Source organism: Scyliorhinus torazame, chromosome 2, assembly GCF_047496885.1.
Source record: "Scyliorhinus torazame isolate Kashiwa2021f chromosome 2, sScyTor2.1, whole genome shotgun sequence".
Taxonomy (NCBI): domain Eukaryota; kingdom Metazoa; phylum Chordata; class Chondrichthyes; order Carcharhiniformes; family Scyliorhinidae; genus Scyliorhinus; species Scyliorhinus torazame.
In genome coordinates this window covers 133,657,590-133,675,498 of record NC_092708.1, presented here as the reverse complement: position 1 = coordinate 133,675,498, position 17,909 = coordinate 133,657,590, and the positions used below count along the sequence as shown (strand labels likewise).

General features: G+C 48.5%; 1 protein-coding gene across 6 annotated transcripts in view; it reads left to right on the top strand.

Annotated features, from left to right (window-relative positions):
- znf385b (zinc finger protein 385B) overlaps nt 1-17,909 on the top strand; it is an 881,089-nt gene that overhangs the window by 655,024 nt on the left and 208,156 nt on the right. For 4 of the 6 annotated variants that reach the window (XM_072477374.1, XM_072477367.1, XM_072477383.1 and 1 more), the window contains one exon: nt 15,842-15,984. In XM_072477374.1, the coding sequence (XP_072333475.1) occupies nt 15,842-15,984 (143 nt within the window). Of the gene's footprint in view, nt 1-15,623; nt 15,704-15,841; nt 15,985-16,198; nt 16,327-17,909 lie in introns of those variants that run through there. The other 2 variants (XM_072477402.1, XM_072477421.1) reach the window with 2 other exon arrangements.

Sequence of the window (17,909 nt, the reverse complement as noted above, 5' to 3'; positions counted from 1 at the left end):
TTCCCGCACCCTCCATGCCTCCGAAATTCGGCACTCCTCTGTCGAAAAGAAGGCCCAGGCCATTGTGGAAGATGTGCAGCATTGGAGGCATTACCTGGCCGGCAGGAGATACACTCTCCTCACTGACCAACGGTCGGCTGCCTTCATGTTCAATAATACACAGCGAGGCAAGATCAAAAACGATAAGATCTTGAGGTGGAGGATCGAGCTCTCCACCTATAATTATGAGATTTTGCATCGCCCCGGGAAGCTCAACGAGCCCCCCGATGCCGAGGCACATGTGCCAGCGTACAAGTGGACCGGCTCTGGGCTATACACAATGGCCTCTGTCACCAGGGGGGCACCAGGTTCTTCCACTTCATCAGGGCCCACAATCTGCCCTACTCCATTGAGGAGGTCAGGACTGTCACCAGAGACTGCCAGGTCTGCGCGGAGTGCAAACCGCACTTCTACCGGCCAGATCGAGCACACCTAGTGAAGGCCTCCCTCCCCTTTGAACACCTCAGCATGGACTTCAAAGGGCCCCTCCCCTCCACCGACCGAAACACGTACTTTCTGAACATGGTCAATGAGTACTCCCGGTTTCCCTTCGCCATCCCATGCCTCGATATGACGTCTGCCATGGTCATTAAAGCACTCCACAGCATCTTCGCCCTGTTCGGTATCCCCGCTTACGTCCACAGCGATCGGGGATCTTCCTTTATGAGCGATGAATTCGTCAGTTCCTGCTCAGCAAGGGCATTGCCTCGAGCAGGACGACCGGCTACAACCACCGGGGAAACGGGCAGGTGGAGAGGGAGAACGGTCTGGTCTGGAAGGCCGTCCTGCTGGCCCAACGGTCTAAGAATCTCCCAGTCTCCCGCTGGCAGGATGTCCTCCCCGATGCGCTCCACTCCATCCGATCGCTCCTCTACACTGCAACTAATGAAACCCCCCATGAACATCTCTTTGCCTTCCCCAGGAAGTCCACCTCTGGGGTCTCACTCCCAACATGGCTGGCAGTTCCTGGACCCGTCCTCCTTCTCAAACACGTGCGGACCCATCAGTCGGACCCGTTGGTCGAAAGAGTCCAACTACTGCAGGCGAACCCGCAGTACGCCTACGTGGCGCACCGCGACGGGCGCCAGGATGCAGTCTCCCTCCGGAACCTGGCACCCGCTGGATCCCCACCCACGGCCCACCACCCGACACCCCCCCCTCCGATTGCCCCTGCGCCACTCCCCCTCCCCCCAGCGCACTTCACCGCAGCCCCCGCCCCAGGAGGATCCGTCCTCCCACTGGTTCCACTCTGGGGCGATGAAGACGAGGACAACATGCTCCCGGAGTCACCGGTGACCAAGTCGACGCCCGCATCACCACCAGGAACGAGGCGATCACAGCGGAGGATCAAGGCCCCTGACAGACAGAACTTGTAAATTTTTCCACCACCCCCACCGGACTCTTTTTTTAACAGGGGGTGAATGTGGTAGCTAACTGTATTAGATGTATATTAGATGTAGTACGGTAAGACTCCTGTACTAGAGGTACATGGGTAAATCCCTGCCTGCTGGCTCCGCCCAGTAGGCGGCGTATAAATGTGTGTGCTCGCCGGTGCTGCTCCCATTCTGGTAGCAGCTACAGGAGGCCACGCATCTTTGCTCAATAAAGCCTCAATTATTCACTACTCTCGTCTTTGTAGTACCTTTGTAGTAATTGATAGTGCATCACCCACCAACTTGGGGTTGGACCAGAACATGTGCGCATGGTTCGCTGGCCCACTTGAGCACCACAGACACCTATCCTCCCTCCACCCCCTCAAAAAAACAACTCATTTTGGCCTTGGAGCGATGCGCCCAGAACACCACCTTGAGCTGAATTGAAATTAACCTTGCCTAGGATAACGCAGCATTTATCCGAAGGAAAGACTCGTGCCACACCTCCTCCTCCAAAATGGGACCCAGTTCCTGCTTCCACTTAGACTCCACCTTCTTCATCGCCACTCTTGATCTGTGATACACAATCAATACGCTTGAGTCCACGTGGAGTCATATCGATTCAGCTTTAATCAGATAGAACTGTACCCAGCAGCGAAGTTACAGAAGTGAAGGCTGCTGGGACGGCATTGGCGAAGCTGCTGCCATATCTTTGGCGTAGAGATGACCACCGGGTTCGACGAATACTTCACTGTAATGAATGGCAGAGTAGTTGTCACCAACGCCTGCAGACACGGCAACTTACATGACCCCCAACTCCATCCGTACCCAGACAACATCCTGGTCCCCGAACCAGCCGAACACCTTCTCTTCATTGACCAATAGTAAACCAGCAGGTTTGGTAGTGCCAGCCTCCTCTGCCTGCTTCTCCCTCTGCAAGATTCCCCCTCCAAATCTGAGGCGGTCGCCCTGCCCATATAAATCCCATTATGAGTTACTCCAAGCCCTGAACGAACACTTTAGGCATAAAGGCAGGAAGGCACTGAATCAACAACACCAATCTTGGCAGGATATTCATCTTAACCGCCTGCCCCAGTCCACCAGACAAAATGTAATGCTGCCCCATCTCTGCAAATCTGTCCTCACCCTACTCGCCAAGCTAGTAAAATTTAGCTTGCGAAGCTGCGCCCAGCCCCGGCGCCACCTGGACCCCCAGATAGCGAAGGCTAGCCCCAGGGCACCGAAAGCGTAGCCCCCTTACCTCAGCACCCACATTCACAGGGACCACCACAAACTGCTCACTCTTCCCAGCATTCAACTTATACCCCGAAAACAAACAGAACCTCTCCAATATCCCTGTGATATCGGCTTTCCCTGCCCCCGTTCCCTTACATACAACTTGGAGCAGAGAAGATTAAGAGATGATCTTATTGATGTGTTCAAAATTCTGAACAATTTTGACAGGGTAATGGATATTCTGTTTCCACTGATTGGTATGTCTGTGACTCGGGGGGTCACAATTTCAAGATGGTCAAAAAGAGAGCTTGGAGTGAGATGAATAAAAACGTCTTTACTCAGAGAGTTGTTGTGGTTTGGAATGCACTGACTGGGAGAGTGGTGGAGTTGGATTTCACAGCAGGTTTCAAAAGAGAGGTTGGATATATATGTGAAAGTGATGAACTTAGAGGGCTACGGAGATAGGATTGGGGAATGGGACAAGCTAGGTTGCTTTTTTGGGAGCATGTGCAGACACGATGGGCCAAATGGCCTCCTTCTGTGCTGTAAATAACAAATAAAAGATCATCATCATACAGAGATACCCTGTTCCCCCCCCCCCCTCCCCCCACCACCGATTGGCCATGCTAAATTGCCCTGAGTGTCCAAAAGGTTAGGTGGGGAGACTGGGTTACGGGGGTGGGATGGAGGCGTGAGCTTAAGTAGGGTTCTCTTTCCAAGGGCTGGTGCAGACACGATGGGCTGAATGACCTCCTTCTGCACTGTAAATTCTATGATTCCATGATGTGCTCCACCTTCTCTGAGATTCTGTGTTTTTCCATTAGCTGCCACCATGTTGTCTGTTCAATAGATCTCACGAATCTTGTGTGGTTTAACATTAACTGTTTATTGATAACACAGCCCCACATTAACCCTTGCTATGCTTATAATTCAATGTGCCCTGTGAACCAGTGCCTCCCTTTATATGCTCAATATGGGGACATTGAGGCAAGCGGTGGAGCGAAAATACTGATTACTGTATTAAACCTGCTTTGGAAAATGGTACAGTAAATCTCTATCAGACTGCAGCTGAGGCTGTAAGGCATGGAAAGGTGGCATTAAAAATAACAGGAGCAAAGACAGCCTGCAATATTTCTTACAGGATTTGTAATGTGCCACCTATAAACACAAAATAATTATAAATGTGATTCTTTGTTGACTCCACTGCTGCAAAAACTGGATGTGGGTCAGTAACATAAATTATACTGGGATTTTCTTTATATCCATAAAGTCTGCAGTCCTGTCTCAAAAGCTTTTCAAGAAACGTCGAAGAAATAGTATACCAGGATCATACTCCTTGCAATAAATGGCTTTTTTGAACAGAAATAAAGGAACTCAGAAATGCATCCCTCAAGTTCTTAATATGTTTTTGCAAACAAAATGTATTTTCATGAGAATAATGTGCTGTATGTTGAAATGAATATGAAAGTTATGGCTCTTGTCTTCAGCAGTTTCATGTTTGAAGCTGAATAATAACTGTCAGTAACCAGAATTTAAAGTACTTGCCAGGTTAATACTTGGAGATATTGAAATGCAGAAACATATTCATGATTAGATTTGAGATTTAAACTCCCCATGTGTCACAGATATTTGATATCTGAAATGCTGCCAGTAGAATTCAAGAGACACAACATGTTTGATATGATGAATTGACAATTGATATGATGAATTGGCAGAATTCATTTTTTTAAAATTTACAGTAATTATTTAAACACTACAATCTTGTTGTTTTTGTGTGCTGTTATGAAAGAATATCAATTATATGCAGTTTATTTAAGTAATGCGGTAACTGAATGAAAGGACATGATCTTGCTGGAAGGCATTATTTCGATAATATTTTCTAGTGATAATTTTCCTTGGTTCATTAAAGGTAGTAATTATTTCCATGAACTGGTTTCACACTAATCTGTAGAATGGTACACAACGTTACCATCATAACATATGTACATATGACATTTTCAACACATTTCCATACAATACTTAGAACACAAAATTTTGGACATGATTTACGTGCCCAACGCAAGAGTTTTAAACTTTTTCAATTAAATATGTGCTTCACGACCATTAGCATAATGGAAATTTAGTAAGATTCCAATTCAGTAGGAGGGGAAAATTAAGTCTGAAGAAAGTGATATTTGATTCTGGGGAAGTCCCATTTAGGTAATTCAGAATTAATAGCAATTGGGGGACAGTCATCTGCCTGAGGTTTTGGGTTTACATTTCTTCTTGCAAACCCACTTAATTCCAATTATCTGATAATTCAATTTGTTTCAACCTTGAATCCCTGCTTTACAAACATTTGAGAACGATGTACAGGAAAACCAGCATGAGTAAACATTCCTTCTCTCCCTTGACACCCATTCTCACAGCTATGTGATCTCCTGGGAGAGGCAAAAAATCCAAAAATAACCCAGGGTGAAATAAGAGAAAAATATTCTATAAAATTCCTCTCCAATGCCCCCAGGTAGTCAAAACCAGATCAGGAAATCACATGGTCCAATTTTTATCTTTAAAGCCACTTAACCTGCTGCATGGTGTGACCTCCGCGCCTGTCAGGAATTACTTCAACTCCCCTTTGAAGGGATACAGTGAATTCACACCCACCAAATGAGCCAGCAATGTATTCCAGAGATTCACAATCCTTTGGGAAAAGAAGAACCACCTAATAACCAATATATTCCTGTCCTTGCATAGTTTAAACTCATGTCCCTTGTCATTGCCAATCTATTAAATTGGAATAATCTTACATTAGGTTGCAGCTATTTCACTGTTCCTGATCTTCTGCAGAGTAGCTATCACAGTCGAATTGCCACACAGCTTATACTTTCTCAGCAAAGTTCCTTTTGATCCTACATTGCCCGAACTTCCAACTCAGGCTGGGTGAGATCCAGGCAATACAGTGTGTCCATGGGACTGACCATCAAGTGTAGCTCAGTTGGATGTAAGGAGGCAGTCACTTTTTTAGACTATTTGCCGTAAACCAGGTAAATTAAACGTCCAGCCAATTTAAAGGTCTTTGCCCGGCCAGAGAGTAGGCAAGTGTATAAGGAAGGGTATAAGGTGAGTGGGTGGGATTTGGTGGAGGCGGGCGTGGAAGGGGGCAGAAAGGTGGGGTTCGGGTCGGACCGGGCCATGAGGTTGGTGGATAAAGTTGCGAGTTGACCTGTGTGGTGGGGTGGGAGGGAAAATCCCGTGGCAGGGGCAAGAATCTCGTGGGCGGGGCGGGGGGGGGGGGTTGTGGCTGTGAGGGTTGGGAGAAAACCCTGTGGGGTGTTGGGGTGGGTGTCCTGTGTGGTGGGTGGAAGACATCAAGGTGGAATTTGAATGAGTGTAGCATCAAGGAGCCCAAACAAAATTGGAGTCAATGGGAATCGAGGAAAATCTCTCCGCTGGTTGGAATCATATCGAGCACAAAGGAAGATGATTTCTGGCCCATCGGATTCTACAGGCTCTATATTGGAAGTGAATTGGCAGTACTCCACGGCCTTGACTGTGGAACTGCTGGCAGAAAGGGAAAACCTACAAATGGAATGTGACCTGCTATCCAGCGGGAAAGCGGTGGACCAACTCCGCCAGACACAGGGGACCTTTTACGAACCTGGAGACAAGACCATTCGCCTACTGGCACACCAGCTGAGAAGGCAGGCAGCCACGAGGAAAATAGCACAGGTGAAGGACAGGAACGGTAAACTAGTCACAGCGTCAGACAAGATCAATGAGGTCTTTATAAGAACATAAGACATATGGTGCAATGTCCTCTACGCCCCCCCATCTGCAAAAAACATAAATTAATCTCGGCAACAATAGACACCTCCTTCAAAAAGACAGAAGAGATACTGACAATAGGGCCTGTATGTAGACGGTGCAGTATCAACTCTGGGGGAACAGAAAAGCTCCAATTGGCAAAAAGGAACAAACTCCAATATCTGCAACTGAGGAACTTCCTCCGCAAGGAGACTGCCACGTTCTCCCAGCCACCCAAACACACCCTACTGGAAAGACTGCTAGCCTCAGACTAATTAGGGGACAGTAACTGCGACGGCATGTACGGACGAATGCTAAGGAGGTAAGAGCCTCATGGGACGAAACACGGGAAAGGTGGGAGGAAGAACTAGGCATGGAGATAGGGGGAAAACTTTGGATCGAAGTACTGCAGAAAGCAAACTCTACCTCCTCATGCGCAGAGCTGAGCCTAACGCAGCTAAAGGTAGTGCACAGGGCGCACTTGACCAGAACACTCATGAGCGGGTTCTTTCCAGGGGTGGAGGACAAATGTAAACGGTGTCAGAGAGGCCTAGCCAACCACACCCACATGTTCTGGGCCTGCCTTTTTTGAAGCCATGTCCAGGGTGTGGGAGTGAGGGTGGCGGTCTTCGAGGTGTCAGGACAGCCAGAGCTGTTTCGAGGGAGAGGGGCAGATGCTCTAGCCTTTGCCTCCCTGATTGTCCACCGGAGACTCCAGTTTGGCTGGAGATCAGCAGCACCACCCAAGACCGCAGACTGGCTATCCAACTTAGCAGAATTGGAAAGGATCAAATTTGCAATTTGAGATCAGAGGAAGGCTTCCGCAACAGATGGAAGCAGTTTACCAACCTGTTTGAGGACCTGTTCGTGACCAGCAACCAATATGGAAGTGGGGGACGGGGGACGGGGGGGACTGAAAATGACAAAAGAAGAAGAAGGAGAGTGGGATCATAGGAAAAGGAGGAGGGAGCACACCACCCAGAGTACAGGGGAAATAGGGCAGAGGAACCAAAGGGTGCCAAAGAAAAGAAAAACCCACAGGTACAGCCACATCAAATTAATACGCTTGGCCTCAAGCATGACCCTGGTATGTTTTAATACCATGGGCAACATGTAGATAGTAAACAGAATGCTTGTGGTAACCGATTACTAGGAGTCCAATGTTAATGTGCCTCGTACCTGTAGATATGTCTCCTATGTATTCATACCTGTTTATTTTTTCCCTTTTTTCTTTTTTCCTTTTCTTTCCTTACAATGTTGTTACAAATAAATGCAAAAACTAATAAAAATATTTTTAAAAAGAGAATCTAACCATCGCCACTTGACATTCAATGGCATTATCATTGTTAAATCCTCCACTATTAACATCCTGGGTGGTTACCATTGACTAGATATTGAACTGGACTAGCCATATTAATACTGTGGCTACAAAAGCAGGTCAGTGGCTAGAAATCCTGTGATGAGGAGCTCACCTCCTGATTCCCCAAAGCCGGTCCACCATCTACAAGACACAAGTCAGAAGTGTGATGGAATACTCTCCCCCTTGCCTGGATGAGTGCAGCCCCATCAACACGCAAGAAGGTCAACACCATCTAGGACAAAGGAGCCCGCTTCATTGACACCCAATCCACAAACATTCACTTCCTTCACCACCGATGTACAGTATCAGCAGTGTGTACCATCTAACATTTGCACTGCAGAAACTAACCAAGGCTTCTTTGACAACACCTTCCAAACTCAAGACCACTGCCATCTTACAGGAGATAGGAACACAAAACTACATGAAAGTTCCGCTCCAAGCCATTGACCAGCCTGACCTGTCCCTTCACTGTCGCTGGACCAAATTCCTGGAATTCCCTCCCTAACAGCACTGTTGGTCTACCTGAAGCACATGGGCTGTAGTGGTTCAAGAAGGCAGCTCATCACCACCTTCTCAAGGGCAATTAGGGATGGGCAATAAATGCTGGCCTAGCCAGCGACGGCCATATCCCATGAATGAATAACACAAAACTGGGCACAGTACACTGTGGTCTGCATAGTGTAAATATGGTGGGCGCGATTCTTCACTCCCGCGCCAGTTGGGAGAATCGCCTGGTGCGCTATTTTTCCCCGCGACGCCGGTCCGACGCCCTCCCACCCAAGCGAGAATGGCCCCGTCGAGTTTTGCGCGCGCAGGCCGAAGAATCGCCCGGGAGACCCAAAATGGCGATTCTCCGCTACACCCGCTTTTCTCCGGCCCGGGTAGGCCGAGCGGCCTGCCCAAAACGACGGCTTCCCACCGGTGCCATCCACACCTGGTCGCTGCCGGCGGAAACAGCGCAGGAACGCTGGGGGGGCGGCCTGTGGGGGGGGGGGGGGGGCGAGGGGGGTTCTTTCACCGTGATAGGACTGAAAAGGGGTCTGGCCCACGATCGGTGCCCACCGATCGGCGGCCCGGCCTCTCTGAAGGAGGACCTCCTTTCCTCCGCGCCCCGCAAGAAGTTGTCGGATGGATCTTGCGGGGCCTCGGGGAGGATGACAACCACGCATGCACGGGTGATGCCAGTTACGCGGCAGATAACGTGGCGCCGCATAAAAGCGGCGCCAATGCCCGACGCGCGCTGACGACGCTGCATTCGCGACCCGCCCCCCCGAGATTCTCGCGGCCCCGATCCTAGCCCATTTTCAGGCCCTGAATCGGTTGAGAACGGGGCCGTTTTGCGCTGTCGTGAACCTCGACGGCGTTCACGACGGCGTGGGCACTTAGTCGCGGGAGTGGAGAATCGCGCCCGATATCTTCTGATTTTTACAGAATACATCTATTAATACATACCTTCAGCTATGTTTTTTTTCCATTGGCCGCGAACAGTGGTCCACTCATCAAAAACATTTAGTGACTTGAGTACCGTGATCTTTTTCTTCCTTAATCTCTGACAGAATGCTTCATTGCAAATGGAAATGTATTCTGTTGACTGACTAACGTGCATGACATTTAATTGATCTAAATGTTTGTGTTATTTATGCTCAACTCAAATTACTGCATAGTTTGATTTTTTGACACACATAATTACAACTATTTAAAATGAATTCCTTTACAAAATTCTTCATTGAAACGAGGAATTTATTGTGAAAATTGATTTTAAAAGAAATAAATTAAGGTGCAATTTAGCGGGACCAATCCACCTACCCTGCACATCTTTTTGGGTTGTGGGTGTGAGACCCACGCTGACACTGGGAGAATGTGCAAACTCCACATAAACGGAGATCCGGGGCTGGGATTGAACCCGGGTCCTCAGTGCCGTGAGGCAGCAGTGCTAACCACTTCACCACCATGCGCCGGCATGTACAGACGAATGCTAAGGAGGTAAGAGCCTCATGGGACGAAACACGGGAAAGGTGGGAGGAAGAACTAGGCATGGAGATAGAGGGAAAACTTTGGATCGAAGTACTGCAGAAAGCAAACTCTACCTCCTCATGCGCAGAGCTGAGCCTAACGCAGCTAAAGGTAGTGCACAGGGCGCACTTGACCAGAACACTCATGAGCGGGTTCTTTCCAGGGGTGGTAGACACCCTCAACTGGGGGAAACATTCTTCCTGCATCTACCCTGTCGAGCCCTGGAAGAACTTTCTACATTTGAATGTGATCGCCTCTCATTCTTATAAATTCCAGGGAATGAAGGCCCAGCCTATTTAATCATTCCTCAGAGGCAATCCCGCCACCCCAGGAATTAAATTTGTGAACATTTGCTACACTCCCTCTATGGCAAGTGCATCTTTCCTTAGATCTGGACACCTCATTGAGGAGCTTGTTAACGGGAAAGAAGGTGATTTTTCATTTGCAAATCGCCAAACCCAAACAACCCGATGCACATTACTGCACATCTGTTGGGCCTCAATGCAGGGAGAAATTGATGGATTTTTTAATGATGGAAAATATTGGGAAAGGGGGAAATTGCTCTGATCATGGCACAATGCCTTTTAGTTGGCCTTTTGGTCACTTTTGTCCACTTTTGTCCACAGTGAGGCTGCTGCCCCTCTTGGTTGTGTTTAGATATATGTAGTGCTAAGCATCTTACACAGGCAAATATGGAATACACATATCATTTGCAGTGTACCATTCTGTAAGAGGTCAAGAGAGAGAAAGGTCATAGTGTTATTGTGAACAGTCCATCTCGGAGATGCAGCATCCTCACTTCTGCAAAGCAGTGGCAAGCCCCATCATGGCTGTTGTCTGCTTTTGCTGCTCATGCTCCGCAGGCAGCTCCCAATTCCTCGTAGCACTCATCGCCACTAATTGGCCACCAAGCCCAATTAGGGCTTTTACATTTAATGATTGGGTAACAAAATGCCCAAAGCGCTTACAGGAGCTTTACAGAACAAAGTGTGACACTGTCATACTTTGGTTTCAGATTCCAGCATCCGCAGTAATTTGCTTTTATAAAGTATGACACTGAGCCACATATTGGGTGGGATGTTCCACGCCCCCACGGCGATTTTCACAGTGGGCGGCCCACTATTGGATGGCGACGAGATCTTCTGGTCCACGACTCTGTCAACGGGGATTCCTGTGCTGCCAGGCAACTCACAGCTGCCGTTTGCTATCGGCAGGACCATAAGGTCCCACCAGTGAGAACGGCTGGAAAATTCCAGCCAAGGAGATATGTGGTCACCAAATACCTGGTCAAAGATTATGTTATGAGGAGTGTCTTGGAGGAAAGCAAGGCAGAGAAGTGTAGGAGGGAATTTCAGAGTTTGGGCATGAAGCAACTGAAGGCACAGGAACATAGGGATTAGGAGCAGAAGCAGGCTAATGAGTCCTTCGAGCCTGCTCCGCCATTCAATCAAATCATGGCCAATCTCTTCCTGGCCTCAAAACCACCGCCCCAGCTGTTCCCCATATCCCTTTAACCAGTTTTTTTAACCAGAAATATATCTATCTCCTTCCGATTCCACCACACTATGGGGCAGTGAGTTCCACAAATACACCACCCTCTGCAAAAAGTTGTTCCTTGTCATCTCAGTTCTAAATCTACCACCTCGCAACCTTTACCCATGATCTCTCATTCTAGATTGCCCCACAAGGGGGAACATTTGGTCTACGTTTACTTTATCAATCCCTTTTAGTATCTTATAAACCTCGATCAGATCCCCTCTCATCCTTCAAAACTCCAGCAAGTATAAGCCCAAACTGTTCACTCTCTCCTCATACGTCAACCCTTTCATCCCTAGAATCAATCTGCCGAAACTTCTCTGAATTGCCTTCAATGCCATCACATCCTTCCTCAAATAAGGGGCGGGATTCTGCGGGAATCGGCGGGGCAGGAAACTCCGGCGGGAAGGAGTGGCGTGAACCACTCCGCCATCTGGCCGCCCCAAAGGTGCAGAATCCTCCGCACCTTCAGGGGCTAGGCTGGAGTGGTTTGCGCCACGCTGGCCGGCCGGTAAGGGGGTTAGCGCCACGCCAACCGGCGCCGAAGGGTCTCCGCGGCCGGCGTGAGTTGGTGCATGCATGGGAGCGCCAGCGTGTGCTAGTGTCATCCCAGCGCATGTGCAGGGGGGATCATCTCCACGTCGCCCATCGCGGAGGACCACAGCAGCCGACGTGGAGGAATAGAGTGCCCCCATGGCACAGGCCCGCCCGCGGATCGATGGGCCCCGATCGCGGACCAGGCCACCGTGGGGGCACCTCCCGGGGCCAGATCCCCCCGCGCCCCCCAGAGGACCCCGGAGGCCGCCCGCGCCGCTAGGTCCCACCGGTAAGGATCTACTCTAATTTACGTTGGTGGGTCCGGCCGAAAACCGGCGGCCACTTGGTCCATCGCAGGCCTGAGAATCACCTGGAGGTCCGCTGCCAGCGGCCGCCGGCAGGCGTGGCCCGGTTCCCGGCCACGCCAAATCCGAGGCGCCGGAGAATTCGGCAGCCAGTGGGGGCAGGATTCACGCCGCCCCCCGGCGATTCACCGACCCGGCGGGAGGCCGGAGAATCCTGTCCAAGAAGACCAAGATTCTCCCTTCTGGGGACTAAGTCCCCACGCTGGCGGGAAAACTGGCGCCAACCACTCCAGCATCAACAGCTCCCGAAAGTGCAGAATTCTCCGCATTTTCGGGGGCTAGGTGTATGCCGGTGGGGTTGGCGCCGCTCCAGCCGGCGGTGAAGGGCCGGCGCGAGTTCGCGCATGCGGGAAACGGCCGGTATGATCTCATGCATGAGCGAAATGGCCAGTGTGATTCCGCGCATGCGCAGACTGGCCGCCGTATTTTCGCGCATGCGCGGGGGGCTCTCTTCTCCGTGCCCGCCATCGGGCAATATGGTGGAGCCCGACAGGGGCCCGGTGCGGAAGAAAGAAGTGTCCCCACGGAAAAAGCCCGCCCACAGATTGGTGGGCCCCGATCGTGGGCCAGGCCACTGTGGGGGACCCCCCCGAGGTCAGAACCCCCCGCGCCTCCCCGAGGACCGCCCCCGCATACTCACCTGTCAGGTCCTGCCGTGCATGAGGTGAATAATTGACGCCAGTGGGATTGGCCAAAAATGGACAGCTGCCCAGCCCATCGGGGCCCGGAGAATCGCCGGGGGCGGCCGCTGTCAATGGCCCCCAACCGGCGTGGCGGGAATTCCGCCGCCACCCGAGAAACGGCGCCGGAGAATACGGCAGCTGGTGTCGAGGTGGTGGGGCAGGATTCGTGCCTCCTCCCGGGAATTCACTGACCCGGCGGGGGGTTGGAGAATCCCGGCCTATAACTTTGCACAATACTCCAGATGTGGGGTGGGATTCTCCGCCAACCGGCGGGGCGGGCCACTCCGGCGCTGAGGAGTGGCATGAACCACTCCGGCGTCGGGCAGCCCCAAAGGTGCGGAATCCTCCATACCTTCAAGGGCTAGGCCGGTGCCGGAGTGTTTGGCACCGCGACAGCCGGCGCAGAAGGGCATGGCGCCACGCCAACCGATGCCGAAGGGCCTCCGCTGGCCGGCGTGAGTTGGCGCATGCGCGGGAGCGCCTACGCGTGCTGGCGTCATCCCAGCGCATGCGCAGGGGGGTTCTTCTCCGCACCGGCCATGGTGGAGGTTGACAGCGGCCGGTGCGGAGGGAAAGAGTGCCCCTACGGCACAGGCCAGCCCGCAGGTTGGTGGGCCCCGATCACGGGCCAAGCCACTGTGGGGGCACCCCCGGGGCCAGATGCCCCCGCGCCCCCCCCCCCCCCGAGGACTCTGCAGGCTGCCCGTGGAGCCAGGTCCCGCTGGTAAGGACCTGGTTGGTGGGCCTCGATCGCGGGCCGGAGAATTGCCGGGGGGGGGGGGGCGCTGCCAGCGGCCGCGACCGGCGCGGCGCGATTCCCGCCCCCACCAAAACCCCGGCGCCGGAGAATTCGGCAGCCAGCAGGGGCGGGATACACCCCGCCACCCCCAGCGATTCTCTGACCCGGCGGGGGATCGGAGAATCCCGCCAGTGGTCTCACCAACACCCCATACAATTGCAATAACACCAGTAGTGGAGGAATTATAATTGTGAATCCAAAGAGGCCAGAAGTAGAGATGCAGAGATTGCAGAATGTTGTGTGGCTGAATGAGGTTAGAGAGATGAAGGATAAGGCCAAAGAAGGATTTAAAGATCAGGATAAGAATTTTAAAAGTGAAAACATTGCTTAACTGGCAGCCAGTGTCAGTCAATAAGCAGATGAACGATAGGGGAATGGGGCTTGGTGCAAGTTAAGACACGGGCAGCTTTACTTTTCGATGGCTTCAAGTTTACAGAGAGGAGAATGTGAAAGCTAGCCAGGATTCTGTTGAAATAATTGAGTTTGGAGGTAACAAAGGCATGAATGAGGGTTTCAGCAACAAATGAGCTGAGACAGGCATGAAGTCTAGTGATATTACAGAGATGGAAAATAGACGGTATTAGTAATGGCATGCATATGAATTTGGAAGCTCATCTCTGAGGCAAATGATACAAAAAGGCTGTGAAGAGATTATGGTTTAAGTCTTCCCAAAATTTGATTGGGAATATTCAAGCCTTCTATAATGTTATATTTGTCTTAGCCCCCATCGCCAGCCTTTATTGGAGAATTTTACTTGTGGGACTTTTTAAACTTCTTAAGGCACTGTCTATGCATTGTAAATTACGAATTGCATCTCTCGAATGGTAGTCTTTGTTTATGTATCATGGTTCTGCCTCTGGGCCATTTTAATTTCAGAAGAATTGGTGCAGGTGTTTGGAGGACGGTGTGTGGGGTGGCTAGCTGCGACCCATCTGCAGCAGCAGGTACCCCATTTTGACAATGAATGGGTTTATTAAGGTGAAACATAGACAAACAATGGAGTCGGCCTCCTGCCAGCAGACCATGGGTGGTGCCAATTCTCCATCCACCGAGGGAAGGTCCTCTTGCCCACCCCAAACACTTGCCATAGCCATTGGTCAACAGCTCCCCCAGTGAAATGGTTGGCCCCTCCACTTTGAAGGCCTGACTGCTGAGGGCCTTTTTAAAGTTCAAAACTTTTAAGATCCTTTCAAAGATTATCTCCAACTTGAGGCGTTTTCTCATTCACCCTCCTAGATTGGCAACCCCCACCTCAAATGGTAGGGCTGCAGCTCTATCATCGCTGGAGGGTCTCCAATTGGCCCTCCAGCCTCAAGAGCCTCCCTGCAATCTTGAATTGGTTGGTGAGGACTGGCCTTTAATTGGACTGCTCATCAAAAATGACATTGGTCGCCAGGCAGCAATGCGATATGGGGTTAGGGCCTGGAAATTCACTTGTCCCAACCCAGAACAAGAATTCAGCCTCAGAAGTCAGTATTAGCACAATTCAGTGCCTGCATGACTACAGAAGGCTTGATCCCTTTGTGCAGAGTGAAATTTGCATTTAATTTGCTCTCATAAATCTGCTGTGTTTAATTTCCAGTGGGTAAATTTCCGAGGCTGTAAAATAAATTAGTTGCTTTTGTTGTTTACATAATGCTGCAGTTGTAACTCAGAACATATTTAAACCACATTTTGTTTCAACATTCAATATTATGAAGAAATAATAAACTGAGCGATTAGATGGCCTGTAGTGTCTAAGATTTGTATAATATCCTTAGCCCTCCAGTTCTATGCACCAATAGGTTAGCTTGCTTTCAATAGCATCTGGCTTTAATAGGTGCCTGTCCCCAGTTTCCTCAGCTCCATCAGAATTGTTCAGACAAGGGAGACACACACTCATTCTACCTGCCAGGATGACTCACGCACCATATGTCTCCTCTGAGTTTCAACTTGAATGGCTGTGGGGAAATGCTTTGCTCCAGCTGGAAATTAATTGTGTTGGTTTCATTTCTCATGTTGACATGTTCATTGTAATTGTTTATTCTATGTAACCGTTGTATCAGTCAGAAAATATTCCACATGACTGTAAATGTTTTATTTTATTAATTCATCCATTTTCTTTTCCTCATTGACAGGAAGTACATGCCATGCTAGCACACTTCCTGCATTTGTGCGGGCACCTACCCTGATGATGCAGCCGGCGCTTGACATTAAATCATTTATGCCCTTTCCAATGGATACTGGCTCAGCTGTTGGACTCTTCCCGAATTTTAACACAGTGAGTAGCAACTGAAATATATTTTTTCTCTGTGGCTCCAAGATTGATTCGAATATTGGTACCCAGTAGATGGAGCCTTTCTCACAGAATGAAAGGACTCCCAAGTCTTAAGCTCAAATATTAATCAAGGCTTCCAAACTGTTAGCTGATTTTATTACGTCAGGGACTTTGTCTGATTGACATTCCGTATTCATCTGTGCAAATAGTCTTCCTGGATTCTGTTAACCTACCACGTAGCAAAATAGCTGAAGCTGTGCAGCATCAAGCTACGAACAACTGTGAACTGTTCATGCTGTTAAAATGCTGTTGGTTTGCTTTCGGAGGAGCTAAAAGAGCAGCAGAGTAAGAGAAGGGAATATTGATTTTGAACTAAACTAAATGAAAAAAAAATTATTTTGACAGGTTTATGTAACCAAAAGCTGTGAATGTTGTGATGAATATCAATTAAAAATTGTTATTTCCATTATGTTAGCATGCTTCTATCTTTTAGAAAAAATATCAGACAATATTTTAAATATTATTTCAATTGTTATGATTTTGCATTCGAAAACTGGACATTGGATTACGAATTTTGAGAATTTCTGAGCTTGTGGAAATGAATATGATGAAGTGGTTACTAGAAAAATCTAATAAATAACAATGCAGTGACATAGTCTTTGTAGTTGTAGTTGGTTTCAGTTGCTGCCTTTTTGATTCTCGATTCCTCAATTGTTACTGTTCCTGTTATGGAGGTAGAAAAACGTTACGATGTTATAGGAGACTTACCTTTTGGTTTATGAGAAATCTTATCTGCAGAATGCACACTGGGCTATCACAGATTCAGTTTCATTGTAAATATCTTTGGAATATTTACAGCATGTGCAGTGGTTCGTACAGAGTGAAAATTGTATTTGGTTTATTCAAAATTTCCAAATTAATTCCAGCTTGTACATCAAATTAATTTGAAAAGAACTAAAACAAAACCTATGCATATGAATGGTAAAGTTATATTCCTGGCTCCTGAGGCAGTACAGATTATGTATGAGGTAGTTAGATTTCTGGTATAGCATCATAAATGTCTTTGTAATCAAGAAAGAATTATGTTATCAACAGGAGCAGACTGTGGGTGTTTGAAATATCGCCAAGTGATTAACGACATTAATTGTTTTAGCAAATTAATCTAGCGTGAAAAGAGAATGTAACAGGGGATTTCTGGTGTGCTGTAAATTAAGCTGTTGTCAAATGCACTGTTTTTCAGCCAAGGTTGTGTTTGAGAATCTCTTACATGATTTATAATTTTCTAGTTCTAAAAGATTAAGTCAAAATCGTAAAACAGGAACTAAGAATATTTCAATCCTCTGAATTATTCTGTATCAGTATATTGCTTTCTGGCTAAAAATCTGGAGAATTTTGTCTTAATGCCATTCATTAAAATCAGACCGTTCTTAATACGATTAAATTTCAGGTATTCTTGAATTTTAGCTTCAGTGGCAAAGAGGAGGACATGACCTCTTTTGACTGATATATAGTGTGGAGTTATTTGTCATGACACTGACAGCGATTGGATGTGCCAACACCTCTAAACTGCAGAGAATTAGATACATACTTCCACCACTGAATTGAGTAGTTAATCAGCAATACCAGGGAGTGCAAATATCCATCATTTGACTGCCAGGAAAAAATATGCAAATCCAGTAGATTGTGTGAAGTTTCTCTTCCTTCCAGACTCATACATGAGACCACCTGGAATAAAATAATTTGAAATAAAAATGAACACATATTCCACTAATACTGCCCAAAATCAGACTTTCCTACTGATGAATTTTAAAAAGCTATATTGGAAGCTATATTTAGCAGAGGTCAAATTAGAACCTCATACATACAGTATGCTTTGTAAATATAGTCTGCGGGATTCTCCATCGGCGGGATCCTCTGCTTCTCCAGTA